The sequence below is a fragment of the Colossoma macropomum genome, unplaced genomic scaffold (assembly GCF_904425465.1).
Source record: "Colossoma macropomum unplaced genomic scaffold, Colossoma_macropomum, whole genome shotgun sequence".
Classification (NCBI taxonomy): domain Eukaryota; kingdom Metazoa; phylum Chordata; class Actinopteri; order Characiformes; family Serrasalmidae; genus Colossoma; species Colossoma macropomum.
The window spans coordinates 68,644-83,824 of NW_023495332.1; the positions used below are offsets into that span (position 1 = coordinate 68,644).

The following is a 15,181-nucleotide window of genomic DNA, read 5'->3' on the forward strand; positions in this document are numbered from 1 at the left end:
TGATCGGTCAAAGATGCAAATTTGCATTTCAAAGTTCACCAAAAAGTGGCAAAATTTAGCTCAATGGGGCAATTTCCATTGCTTGCGGTTGTGAAAATTTGCTGGTAAACGCAAGTGTGACTGGGCCTAAATGCTAACTGGTGACTGTTCACTTTCATTCACAGTTAGCAACATTAGCATGGTTTGACTGAAATGCTCCTTTAAGTGGGTCACACAGCGGGCTGGAACAGCGAGGCCCAACCAACTCCAACTGACTGCACACAGAAACTGTATGAACTGAGACTGGAAACGAAACAGTTTCCCTTCAGCTTAGCAACAGCGGCTAAACTCAGTCGGCGCTGCCACTGAGCATGTGAACAAAAGCAAGTCTGTCATAACATAAAACGGGTGGATTTTCACAGACACTCAGTGATTCAGTGTCTCCTGAAGATCATAAATAATCCCTGATATAGAAACTATTTGTGTTCTTCACAAGAAGAAGGCAGATGAAAGGCAGAGCAGAGCACAGCAGAAAGAGAGAGAGAGAAAATAAAATAAAAACTCATACACACACACACACACACACACAGACACACACACACACACACACACACACACACACACACACACACACACACGACTATCTGGCAAATAAACTGCTGCACACATGTTCCAGGTCAGAGACAGATCATCTGTTGGCCGGCGGGTCGTTGGTGTCTGGTGTGTGTGTGGCGTGTGTGTGTGGATGTCCCTCAGGCTGGACGTTCTGGACGGTCTCCACCAGGCTCCCGCTCGGCAGGACCACGTAACGCGCCGACACATCGTTACCCTGCAGCTCCCGCAATCCCTCCTTACTGTGCCATATACCATAACCAAAATACACCAGCAGACCTGAGAGAGAGAGAGAGAGAGAGAGAGAGAGAGAGAGAGAGAGAGAGAGAGAGAGAGAGAGAGAGAGAGAGAATATGAGTGTCATCACCTTTCATTAGGATGTAAGAGTTAAACATGGCAAATTACCTTATTTACAGCTGTCTTTCTGTAAACTACTGTATACTTTCAACTGTACATAAAATGTATACATTATTACACAGCATTTAGTACTGTGCACAAGTTTTAGCCACCTAAGCATTATTTAAAGCCATTCTCACCATATATCATTAGAATTGATTCAAATAAATCAGTGCTGTCGGAAGAAAACCTTGTCGTTTGTCAGTTTTTGGCATAATTTGAAAATGCCTGTCGTCCTTTACATTGTGTGTAAATTACATGATGAAAGGACCAAAAGAAACGGCCTGAAATTACTTGGAAAAATGTCTGGTTCCACTGACTTACATTAAAAGTAAAGTTGTTTTTTTTTTCCCTTTAAATTTCTGTTATTTATATATTTGTACAAATCACACCTATTACATTATACTTCAATAATATATTACGTCTTTTTTACAAGTTGTTCATAGTGTAATAACTGACGATGTAATACTTTGGGCTGTTAGAGCTGCATCGTGTTAACAAGGCAAATTATTCAAGAAACTCCTTTTTTAATGCCAGTAATGCATTTCCAGCTTCACCCTTCGACCTCGAGTAATGAAAGCTGAAGTCCTCTTCTCTCATTCAGAAAAGCTTATTGAAACTTGTTATGGCCACTCTTATATAGTGTGTCTAAAAGTCTGAGACCACTATGGAAATCTGGGAATTTTTCATTTAATCCTAGAAATAAAAAACGAAAAATTTTAGAGAATTTTAGAGAAAAATCTGAAAAATAATGACAAGTAAAAGGAAGTAAAAGGAAAGAATCGATACTGAATATTCTGCACTATTTCTAGGTCACGAATCAAATTTAAGCAGATTTGTGACACTATGATTTTTTTTTTCCTTCCTTCTTGTTGCTTTCATTCAAGCAGACAACCTCCAAGTGGATCTGATCTGCTCAACATTGGTGATCAGAGTCTATGCAGCTCAAGTACACACTGTCATTAAAGCAGAAGGGGGCAAACATTAAGTAATTCTGAAATTCATATTAAAATCTTTAAAGATTTTGGTTTGTTATGCTGATAATATAATTTGTTATGAAAAAAGTGTATTAAATTAGAAATGAATGCAAAATAGAAGCATCTTCACTTGTGGTCTCAGACTTTTGGCCCCCTGTATTTATAACAAAATAACAAAATTTCTTTGATGGAAAAGAAAATCTTTTTTTTTTGGTCAAATTTGAGCAAATTATTGAGGACAATGATTTTAGTCATCAAGCTAACAGGCCTCACTATGAACAACACTGTACTCTCACTACCAATTACAGTACTTAGTACTTCTGTTAGCAATTCTGATCAATACCGAGCACACTACAACTACACCTGAATACTACTCTAATCCATATTAGCAAATCATGCAAAGTTACCTGTGTCTAGTTCCCTGCTGTAGCTCACAAATCTGCCCATAGTGTGTGCAGAGCAAACAGTAAGTATGTAGACAAATGTGCAGATCTGTGTGTGTGTGTGTGGGGCGGGTACAGTCAGGTTAACTGTTTAAACAGTTTAGGCTAGAGTTAACTGGAGCTCAAGCTGATGGAGTAATGGAGTTTTAACTGATCCTGTTTTCTCACTGACTGCTCTATAGCCAATTATCTCTCTCTCTCTCTCTCTCTCTCTCTCTCTCTCTCTCTCTCTCTCTCTGAATTATAAAAGGAACAAAGCACACACATTAACTCACAAGCTCATAACCAGTGAAATGATCTGCACAAGACAGCAAAACAACTAAAAGCCTTCAAACAATATCATAAAGATAAACACAGGGTACTGAATCTTTCAGCCAGTGGTCATAAAGTCAGCACTGCTTCAGTCTTCAGTTGTTTAATTTGCCTTTTACACTGTTTGACTAAGATGGTGTGCCTTTGTTTAACCTGCCCAAGTGTGTGTGTGTGTGTGTGTGTGTGTGTGTGTGTGTTAGTGTTTGTGGAGCAGGCCGAGCCCCACCCTGGCCTAAAAGGACTAACAAAAAGAGGGGAAGTGTAGAGTACAACATCTGAAGCAAATTATTTTAGAAAATATTTTTTTTCTGCAGATGTTAATACACAATTACTTTCTGTTTGATTAACTTAAAAAAACAAAATAATACTGTGCAACATTTGGACACCATCTTTGGCAGATGTCACAGCTTATAAACGTTTTCTGAAGCCAGCTATGAGTCCTTCTGTTCCTGTTTAAGTAATCTGCACCCACTCTTCAATATTCCTCCACCAACTTGCATGTGCAGCATGTTTAAGATCTACCCTCAGATTTTTAGCGAGTCAGGGGACAGTGAGGACGGTTCCACATTAGATCTGTTTTAGATCATTGTCCTTTTGTAGAAGCCAGCCTCTTTCTAGCTTCAGTTTCTTGAGTAACTGTTTCATATGTGCTACCAACATTTAGTGGAATCTATGCTTCTATCTACTTGTGCAGTGTTTTCTCAAAGCATAACAGACTCGCCCCCATGCTTAACAGTTGGCAAGGTGTTCTTTTCATCAAATGCTGCTTCTAACCCCCCCCACCCGCCCCCCAAACGTGCCTTTGGAGCAAAGGTTTCCAAAATGTCTTTAGCTTATCTTTATGCTGTTTTACATAGTTTAGATGTGGACTTTTGTGATGGGCTCACAGGTAAGGTTTCCCTCTGCTGAATCTTTCAAGCAGATCATGTTTGTGTAAGCAATGCTGCACAGTAGAACAGTTTGATTCTGATTGTCAGCTCTTAAGCCAAATTGTATGATTTGATAATGCTCGTGTACACTCTTACAAATATAGTATACGTTAAATATATTACTGTATGTAGAGTGTAAAGTTTGAAATACATCATCACATTTTGGAAAATAATATGAATATTAGGAGTGTGTAGTAGGTGGTGTGTGTATGGGAGCAAATCTGGAGGTAATGTGTATGTGTGTAGGAGTCTGGATGCAGCAGATGGTGTCTTGGTTCAGAAGAACTAAATATTGTGATGCATATAGTGGTATTGAAAAAATGTCTTAGAGTATCGTGGTGTTACATTTTTCATCATACTGCCCACACTGGTGTAGGCATAAGTGTGTGCGGATAGAAAGTGCCTGTCCGGTACCTGCAGCCAGCCAGATGGTGAATCGGAGCCAGGTGAGAGCGCTGAGCTTCAGCATCAGAAACACATTCAGCAGGATACTGGCCCCAGGAACAAACGGAACCAGAGGAACCTGCAGAACACACAGTCACATTACAGTACACATTACAGTACGAGGCTGAAAGATCTAAATGCAATTTTCCTGACCAATACTGCTTCAGACCTGTTTTTGAAAAGAAGACCAGCACATCCAGTTTTCCAGGCTTGAGCCATTTCATGGCTGATTTAAAGTTCTGTAATGTACATAAAAGTATCTGTATCTCAGCGCAGGGAAGGGGTTCATGGGTAAGTGTAACTCACAGAGGCCATGGCGAGCACGCCTCATGTTGGGCATATCTGCAGAGCTGTGCTCACTGGATATGAGGTAGTGCTGGGGGCCAGACAAGACCCAAACAATACTCCACCCAAAGCAGATGTTTGCAGATATAGAAATATTTATTTATTTACACATATATTATATTTAATAATAAAGCATCATAAAATAGTGAAGCATATAATTAAAATTGCAGAAAACTGCTATCCCGATGATGTCTATGTAAAGCAAATTTCTTAATTAATCATTCAGACCTAGTGAGGTAAGCAACATGCAAAGGTCTCCAGACACCCCCACAGATGGATTAGTGTCTTGGCCAATGGAACTCGTGGGGGGCTCAGACGACTGAGGCAGCTCAAAGACCCAGGAAAATCCATGGCCAATGAGATGAATTACAAAAATATATATGTATACATATGTATAAATGACTAAATAACTGAAATAAATATTAGCTGTTGAATTACATTAAATAGATGTTAGCTGTTCTCAGGCCCCTCAGGCCAAGCACCAGCCGAGGAGTGGTATTCTTTACAAAAACGGGTCCTACAGGGTTAAAATGTGGCCAAAAACAAGGAGCACTTTTGATTGTTTGATATCAAATTAGAGGCCCTGTGTTGGTTTTTCAACCGCATGACACTAATTGTCTTGTAGCTTCTAGAACAGAATTGATAATGGACCATAAGTGTTACCAGAGCAGTGCTTTCAGGAGAAAAGCAAAGAAGAAATGGAAGTAAAGAAAGGGGGCCTCCAAAGACATGGGGGGCTTTCAAAGACTATAATCTGTTCCTGGACAGCAACAAGTGAATTATTTTACTTTAAGGTGCACCAATTGCTGACATTAGTATTCAACTGTCCTTGAAGCTACAATTTCTAAATAAAAGCACTGACCAACAGAACCAGACACTCTGGAGCAGCTGCATATGAGCCTAAGGTCACCACGCCCAGTGCCCAGCGTGGGTCAGAGGGGTATAAAGCCCCCCAGCATTGGCCTGTGGAGCAGTGGAACTGTGTTCTCTAGAGTAAAGAAGCTCCATCCAGTACCACTGGGATGAGTTGAAGTGATACAGAACTGTTTATCCAGCATCAGTACCTGACCTCACTGATGCTCAATCAAATCCTCACAGCAACATCTAATCTAAAGCCTTCCCAGAAGAGTAGAGGCTGTTGCAGCAGCAAAGGAGGACAAACTCGCTATTAATACCCTTCATTTAAAAAAAAACAGTGGAGCAGATGAATACAGGCCTTCAGACAGATGGTGAACATATAAAAAAACAGCAACACCTTCATAATTCAGGCAGAAATACATTGTAAACAGCCTTATAAGTGCAGTGAGTGTGGAGTGGAATTAATAGCAGTGACTCCATATAAGCCTGTATATTCCAGTGTGGTCTCTGTGTGATATAATGCTGCTTTTACAGTTGCAAGAGAAGTGTCTACTTCCTGATGGAGGAGATAAAAGAGTCTGCCTCATCACTATGAGTCACTCACAGCTTCTGCCTGTGCTCTGAGAGTGGTGAGAGAATGTAAGTGGGTGGTGATGCTGCACCAACAGACAAAACAACTCATCAGACAAAACAACAGTGAAGCACAAACCAGAGCACTCGCAAGCTGTCTAAAGGCTTCGTAAACAAATGGCTACCATCCGTATAGATTTTCTGAGCAACTGGCTATTCCTGGATTGTTCCTGCAGTTTTATCTAGGTACACTAGTCTTTTCAAGCTTCATAGGAATGGAAGTATTGGTAAAACTTGATTTTTCAATTTTTAAAAAAGCGTGTAGGGATCTTCAGACTGCAGGCTACTGCACAATGGACAAGCTAGGAGACAGAGACCAGACACAGTGGCACCACTAAGCATCTTACTATTACTGTACTATATTAAACTCAGACCACACTTGCATATACCATAGAAGATGTGGCTTGAAATGTACAATGAATGATTAATTGTTTTTATATTGACATTGCAATTTGAAAGAGCTGCAATTTTAATTACTGCCTATTTTATCAACATTGTCATCTTTTGAGTGGGAAATTTTAACCTAATTAACCTAATTTAACCTAAACATGGGGAAGCATTTCACTGTAATCCTTTATACAAGTGGAACAAAAGATATTAAATGAAGGGTAATGGTTTTTAAATCCAAGTTAAAAACATTTTTTTGTGTGTCTAAAATGGAGCTCAAAGACCATTTATTCATTTTCACTGAGCTAACTTTTATGACATTTAAGCACTTTTGCTTTTGTATTTTGTTTTTGTGTATTTCCTATTAATTACTATTTTATTTCTTTAAGTTATTGCACTCTGTATCTTTGCAGCATGTTATTATTCTATTGCATCTATTTTACTCTTTTTTTACTCTTTTTCCTATAACTGTTTTATTTATGCAATTATGTAATCATCCTTGTGTATGAAATGTGCTGTATAAATAAATTTGGCTTGCTCTGCCTAATAATGAGCTTGTAAACTGCCTTTAGATGAGTTAGACCAATCAGAAGCAACCAAACACCCACATGCTGTGTCATCACAACCACAAATCACTGGCATTTGACATAGGGCTGGGCGATATTGCAAAAAAATAAAATCTCGATTATTTTAAATTTTATTAGTGATTCTCGATTTATTTTTTGGTTCTTGCATAATGCCATTGAAAAAAGACAAAATTCTTTTTTGCACTTTAATTTGAAAGACTCTAAAAATGCAAAAATAATAGCACCACCTATAATTATTAAATTGTGCAAACAGCGGTTACTTTTAAATTCTTTCAAGGGACTAAGACTGTGCAAGCACAACTAAATTTGTAACAAAAGTAATAACAATAATTAAAACATAAAAGAACCACCTTAATTAGTGATATTCTTTTAAGAGTAGCAAGCAGCTTCCTTAAAGCTTACAGGCTTAAGCTTAAGATGCATTTTTCATACGTCTTGAAAATTTTAAGTTTTTGTTGGTATTTTAATTAAGTACAAGCAATGTAAACTTGTACAATCTCGACTGTCACATTTCTGACATCGTGTGAAAACGTTAATTCAAATTAACCGAATTAATCGTGAAAATCGTCCAGCACTAATCTGACACACTACGTCCAGCGTTCAAGTCTTAAGCCTGAAAAAGTAGATATTCTGGTCTTCATGGTCTTCAAAAACTACATTTTTGAATCTGACTGTACACAAAAGTATTAACCTCACACTTCTTCTGCAGCATCGGTGTAACTGGATTTGACCGCTTTTCTCACCTGAAAAGTCTTCGTTTTGGTCTGCTGTTCATGGACCCAGATGAGAACCAGGCTGATGAAGAAGGCCAGGCTGAAGACCACCAGCAGCAGGATAAAGCTCCATGTGGGCAGGTGCAGGTAGCTATTCCCAAACACCAGAACAGCACAGAGGGAAACGGCACTGACCATCAGAGCGAGTACGGAGAAGGCCACCACGTCTCCTGGCTCGCAGTCGCCCAACAAACGTCCCAAATAGGGCTCCCAGCGAGCCTTGAGCATGCCTGGGGCTCGTCGCTCTCTAACTGCCTTCTGCTTTTCCACTAACTGGAGCTTATCCGAGAAGGACTCGTACTCTTTCAGCTCTCCGGCCTCCTGCGCCAGCGTCTGGGTCTCAGATCTGGTCATGCTGGGGACTCCCTGAGTCTCTGGCTGGTTGGGGGAGGCCGTGGACGACGCGTCTGTTTTGGTGCCTCCACCACCTGAGGCACTGCTGCTTTTTTCGGGCTGGAAACGTAGCACAATTACGCTCGCTGCTACGAAGGTGTAGGCTAGAAGAGTACCGATGGACAGGAACTGGACCAGAGCTTCCAGGTCGAAGATGAGGGCCAGCAAAGCCATGAGGCTTCCAAAGACGAGGATGGCAATGACTGGGACTTTGGTGACAGGGTTGACGCGAGAGAAGATGGAGAAGAAGAGGCCGTCCTCCGCCATGGCGTACACGATCCTCGGCAGGGAGAAGAGATTGCTGAGCAGAACTGTGTTCATGGCTGGAGAGGAATCACAGAAACACAAAATCAACTTGAAGAGCAGCAACACAAAACAGAATTAATGCTATTAGAAGGCAATGCCTCTAGAATGCCTCTAAGGTGTCTGGCTGTGGCTCTGAAAGGGTGAGATTAATCCTAGTTTCTTGTTATTATGAAGAATCATACCCATTTTTTAAAATTTCTGCTCAATTAAATGGTCAAAATGTAAAGAAAGACATAAATAGGTCCACTTGTCAATTAGGATAGTAAATAAATTGGATATATGTCTGTTGCAGACATCACAACCCCTGGTTCCAATCACCATCACTATAAATAAATCTGAGTCTGTTGGTTTACAGACACATCAGACCTCTCTGAATGCCTTTGCTTACATCTCAGTGATTGAATTATGTTAGAAACTTTGAATTTCCTTTTAAGGACTGCAAAGACATTGCAGGGTTAGGAACCATGACTAACTGTCTTAATCAGGGCTCAAATTCCAGATGTGCAGAGTGACTTAACCACTCAGCTACAGAGCCAATCACACAATCACACAGAGCCAGGTACCCACACATGCACAGCTCAAAAATCACAATTATTGCATAATCACCTGTTAGCAATTATTTGAGATAATCGCATTTACTTAATCAAATCACAACTGCTTTCCACAGTCACTAGATTTCACAGTCATACTGAATTGCAATAAGCATAATGTCAGCTTAAAGTGTTTTCATTAGCTGGCTTGAGCAAAATAATTGTAAATAAAACAAATAACTTATTCCTTCTAACTTTTCTATTTCTAACAAGTTTAACTTTTAGCTGTGTGCTATGGTTTAGGGGGAATGTTTACTTGTTAACTTGATAGGCAGTGTAGCTAATACTAATTTTAGCATGTATGTTTGCCAAACAAGTTTTTTTAACTCACATTTTCACAATTTCAATAGAAAAATGTATGCTTTGGTTGACACCAACTATGAAACTGTAGACTAGGTACACACAGTACAGCGTGTTCTATTGTTATCTGCAAAATAAAGAGCTAGAACGCAAGACAGCCAATGTAGCTGCTTTAGACTTGTATTTTATTACTTGTATAAAATAAAAGACAATTAAATTGTTATATAAATAATACTGGTTAACAATTTAATTGTCAGCTAAAATTTCATGATTATGACAGGCCTAAAAAAACTAATCTTTAACTACTTACCAGGCAAAACGCTTTAAGCATGGTGACTATTCTCACTCACAAAGTTGTGTGTAAAATGTATGATGCAGTAATGGCTACTGTCACAACAAACCTGCATCACCATAAAGACCTTTCAAGAAATTTAACATATATAAATTCGTTTTTAGGTCCATGTAGAAACATCTGGTCAGGGAATGCCAACTGTATATTTTAGCACCCTTTTACTGCATTTATCCTTATTTCACACTTTGCACAACAGTGAATGGTGCTTTTGTAATTTTGCATTTTATTCTAGTTGCTTTTCTATTTTCAAAAAAGAAAACAAATAAACGGAATGTATGCTTGCAATCATAGACTCGTTATTTTAATCAGAGTTTATCATTTCTCATATTGTCAATATATGTCCAACATCGCAAACATCAAACAAAAGGTCAGGGTGTCCAGGTCTGAGAGCTTTCCCTGATAAAAAATAACATTTTATGTCCACAATTTTGGATTGACAGAGGCATTTACACCCTGACATCATTTACATTTACATCATTTTGAACACAAAGCTTTTACTGTAAGATGCAGTTTGGTCTCTCTTTTAAATAGGCCAGAAATAGTTTCTAGTTCACAAAATGCACTCCAGGAGGAGCACAGCACTGCAGGATTTGCTGTTTTCTCGGCTTTAATGCTCTCAATTACCTCATCAGCTAATTATAAAGCCCTTCATTAGCTGAATTAGGTGGGTTGTGCATTGGCCCTCCAGTGACCTCACTATTAGTCAAAGCCTTGTTTCCAACATACAGACATAGATTGATTCAGGCACAAACACAAAATCACAGATACAGTTAACAGTTATATTGGGGCAAGGGAAATCATCTTTAATAAATATAAATCTAATATTTTTCATTTTAAGACTGTTGTAGGAATATATTATGATAATTATATTTTACTTTTCAAACTAATTTTATCTGAGGAAAGTGTCAGAAATTATATTTTAAGAAATAAGTGAATTAGTCTTATAATATTATGACAGCAAACATTCAAAATGAGAATGATATTTTCACTATATTTAAAAAAAACAAAACAAAAGCACATCCTCACCACAGATCGACCCCACAGCCACTATGAAGCCGGCCCAGCTGTAGCCCCGTCTGAAGAAGGCGTCAGAGAGTGCTGAGTTTGGGTCCAGCGTGTGCCACGGCACCATCAGCGTCAGAACCGTGGACACCAGGATGTAGGCTGTGGCAGCCAGGCCCAGGGAGATGGCTGTTGCTATGGGAATGGCCTTCTGAGGGTCCCGCGCCTCCTCGCTGGAAGCCGCAATGACGTCAAATCCGACAAAGGCATAGAAGCAGGTGGCTGTTCCTGCCATGACCCCCGACAGCCCATAGGGGGCGAAACCTCCTTCTCGAGCGCTCCAGTTGGCTGGGTCAGCCAGCATGAAGCCAAAGACCAGGATGAAGGTGATCACTACCATGCTGACGGCGGAGAAGATGTGGTTGAGCCAGGACGAGACGCGCACGCCAAACGAAATGAACATGGAAGCCACCAGCAAGATGCCTGCCGCAAGGAGGTCTGGGTAATGAGCGAGGAAAGGCACATCCCAGCGCATCACGTGACTCTCGGTGAAGTTCTGGATGCGGTGGTTGAAGATGGAGTCCAAGTAGCCGCTCCAAGCCCGGGCCACGGCCGCCCCACCAATCATATACTCCAGAATGACATTCCAGCCAATGAGGAAAGCCCATATTTCGCCAACAGAGACGTACGTGAACATGTAGGCGGAGCCTGTCTTTGGGACCCGTGCACCAAACTCAGCATAACAAAGTGCTGCCATGAGAGAGGCCACGCCCGCAATGAGGAAAGAGAGGACCACAGCCGGTCCAGCTGTGTCCTTGGCAACGGTTCCCGTGAGAACATAAAGGCCCGATCCGACCATTCCGCCAACCCCGAGCAGCGCCAGGTCCAGGGTGGAGAGACAACGCTTCAGAGATGTTGCCATAACATCATCCTCCAGCGTCTTCAGCCGGTTTAGTTTCTGGCAGAACCTCGCGACCGGAGAGCAGGCCGGGACACACAACGCCATGGTGATCCAGTAAAAAGGGCAGGAAGCGGTCAGAGAAAGAGAGATAATGAAAAATGGGTCTGCTTCACACGTAATCCATCCTTCTCAGAACCGGACACAGGCCCTGCATACCTGAGAGGGAGACAAATCATGCATTACAGGCCCACATCCTACATTATTCTCATATTTTATTTTTCTCTTGAAGTCCATTTATGATTTTATGTGTGGAATCGTGTCCCAAAAACAGTCGTAATTCAATTTTAACTGACCTTTTTATGACCTCTCTTTATCCCTTACAATTAAACAGGCTTGTTTTGTTACTATGCCTTTAAGACTGACTTATGTAAAAGAGATCTGCTTGGATTGGCTGCCCTGTATTGTGCTTCATTCAAGAAGCAGCCTGGGCTCCTTATAATTTCAGCATGAATAGGCAGAGCTTCTCTAGGCTGAATAGGAGTGTTTGCTCTCATGACATCACAGAAACCATGTTTTTTAAGCTTAGTTTCCATATATAGACTGTATGGATTGGGCAGTGAATGGTATGTTTTGTAACGTTAACAATGTTCACATATCACACTTTTTCAAAATTTGGGCACTTTAATGCAAAAAAATGAGATTTACACAATATTCTCTTTACCCCAAATGTAGTCAAATATGCTTCTTGAGTTTTACACTGCAGCTACAAGACTAATGTTGACAATAAGTAATGAAAACGTCCCACCAAAAGACCAGGACTGGCCTGAATCATCCATAAAAATATTACGACAATATTAAGTTTTAGTTTAGCTAAAAAAAAGAGTAGTAGCATCCGTCTTTAAGTCTGAATTTTGTCTGCACCAATTCACAGAAAACTTTAAGTCAGCAGCAACAGAAACCACCTAAGGAAATCTATTAGCGATTACTTAAAGCTACACAGTGTAAGTTTGGGGGATTTGATGACCTCTCTAGTGGAAATGTGGAAAATTAGCTTTCAATATTCATTAGCTACATTAGCTCTAGAGCAAAGAAGCAAACTGCAGACACCAAACATGTCTTGGCTCCATTAGGAGAAAAGAAATACTGTACAAATTACTTTCACAGAATTAATGCTTTTAAATGCTGGACATAAGAGCTTTAGGGTCAGACAAAAACAAATTCTGAATATAAACTATTTAACCACAGCTTACAGGGGCCATTCTAACAGCTGACTCAGCTTAATTCTTATAGATCTGCCTTCAGAATGAATCTCTACAACAACACAACATAAAGTCTCACTTTCATCTTCTCAGATGGCGAGAGACTACAGTACAAATGGGTGTAGAAGCTTTTTTAAATAATGTCTACTATTGAGCTCCACCTGAATCAGGTTCTTTTCAACCTATTTAGTGATCCCACCACCAAAATCACCTCAAGACAACTGTCTCATCTGGTACCAAGGTTTGCAATACAAACAGTACTACAGCAAACTGCTGGGATGCCCAGTGTAATTATAACAACCTCAACATTTCTACATAAATGAGAGACAAACAATATGTTACTCCAGTTATAAGATACCTGCTGAAACCTCTCAACTGGCAAACAAGGTTGCAGTTTGAACAGTAATGCAGTAATTCACAGATATACACTGATCAGGCATAACATTATGACCACCTCATTGTTTCTACGCTCATTGTCCATTTTATCAGCTCCACTTACTATATAGGTGCACTTTGTAGTTCTACAGTTACAGACTGTAGTCCATCTGTTTCTCTGCATACTTTGTTAGCCCCCTTTTACCCTGTTCTTCAGGGGTCAGGACCCCCATGGACCCTCACAGAGCAGGTACTATTTAGGTGGTGGATCATTCTCAGCATTCCAGTAACACTGACGTGGTGGTGGTGTGTTAGTGTTAGTGTGTTGCGCTGGTCTGAGTGGATCAGACACAGCAGTGCTGCTGGAGTTTTTAAACACCTCAGTGTCACTGCTGGACTGAGAATAGTCCACCAACCAAAATATCCAGCCAACAGCGTCCTGTGGGCAGCGTCCTGTATGCACTGATGAAGGACTAGAGGATGACCAACACAAACTGTGCAGCAGCAGATGAGCTATCGTCTCTGACTTTACATCTACAAGGTGGACCGACAAGGTAGGAGTGTCTAATAGAGTGGACAGTGAGTGGACACAGTGTTTAAAAACTCCAGCAGCACTGCTGTGTCTGATCCACTCGTACCAGCACAACACACACTAACACACCACCACCACATCAGTGTTACTGCAGTGCTGAGAATGATCCACCACCCAAATAGTACCTGCTCGGTGAGTCCATGGGGGTCATGAACACTGAAGAACAGGGTAAAAGGGGGCTAACAAAGAATGCAGAGAAACAGATGGACTACAGTCTGTAACTGTAGAACTACAAAGTGCACCTATATAGTAAGTGGAGCTGATAAAATGGACAATGAGCGTAGAAACAAGGAGGTGGTCATAATGTTATGCCTGATTGGTTTATATGGTCTATGGGTGAATAAAGAATCTTACTATTTATACATGGATAATAAGTAAATGATCTTTTTAGTGTTGTTCCAGTTTTAAGGGGACTGTGTGGTCCCTCTGTGGCAGTATGATGTTTCTGCTCTACCTACAGCAAAGGCCTGGGCCTGAATCAGGTGTGCTAGAGCAGATAAAACACGAGATAGTCCAAAGCAGAAGCAGAGCAGGCAGATCCTCCATCCTGAGCTGCTCTCATTCCTGCTTCCCTTCAGTTTAGAGCTATTAGACTGGAGAATTATTAGACTAGAGAGTGTTACAGACTATTCCTCCTCCATACGGGAACATACACAACGTTTAAAAACCACGAGGCCGGAATTGCCTTCTTATTCGCCCGCTTCTTATTCGAATTCTCCGTTCCACCTTAAATGGTGCGGTGGTTACATAGGGCGCCACAGAGCGCCAGAACGCAACTGCTGCGCTACTTAAGGTGGACCGGGAAATTCGTGCTCCATAGGCGATGCTGAATTGATCCAGTGCTGAAACGCGGTTCCGCCGCACAGCGCAGAATTAATAATTCACAACAAAATGGAGATGGAGCGGTACAGACGCCGGGATATGCTAACAAACACGCATTAATGTAATAAAAGATGTGTTTTATCGTGTTTTGTCCGCCTCTCGTCGTCCTTTATCAGGGTGAATGTAGTTACAGTGACAGCTGCTGCTGCTGCTGCTCCGCCACGGAGACAGGCTGGGCTAGGCTAGGCTAATAACACACACTTCTACACTATCGCTGAAACCCAGAGCAACACGTTCAATAAAACAAGCCATCACCTGTAAAGAGCGAGTGAAGAGGGTAGAACATCACCTGCGGGGAAAGACGGGCTTATCTCCGGCTGTTTGATGGAGCTCAGTGACGGTTAAGGCGGAGGGAGGCGCACGAGCTCTCAGCTCTTAAAGGGACAGTGCACCCAAACTGGTGCACAGGTGGCAGCCATACATTTAACCAATAATCTATTTATCCATCCATTCATCCATTATCTGTTCATCCATTTACCCATTCAGCCTTTTATCCATACATTCATCCATTCATACATTTATCAAGTTGCTTATCCATCCATCCATCCATTTCTCCA

At 41.0% G+C, this 15,181-nt stretch overlaps 1 protein-coding gene across 2 annotated transcripts; it reads right to left on the reverse strand.

The window, feature by feature from the left end:
• slc7a4 (solute carrier family 7 member 4) lies at window positions 1-15,181 on the reverse strand. Of its 2 annotated transcripts, none has more exons than XM_036562173.1 (5): window positions 14,914-15,181; window positions 10,640-11,732; window positions 7,643-8,388; window positions 4,063-4,171; window positions 1-870 (listed from the first exon to the last, which is right to left on the reverse strand). In XM_036562173.1, the coding sequence occupies exons 2-5, from the start codon at window positions 11,619-11,621 to the stop codon at window positions 668-670; spliced, it is 2,040 nt and encodes a 679-aa protein (XP_036418066.1). In that variant the 5' UTR covers window positions 11,622-11,732; window positions 14,914-15,181; the 3' UTR covers window positions 1-667. The 2 variants fall into 2 exon arrangements, with proteins under 2 accessions (XP_036418066.1, XP_036418065.1); XM_036562172.1 differs by having other exon boundaries at window positions 14,880-15,181.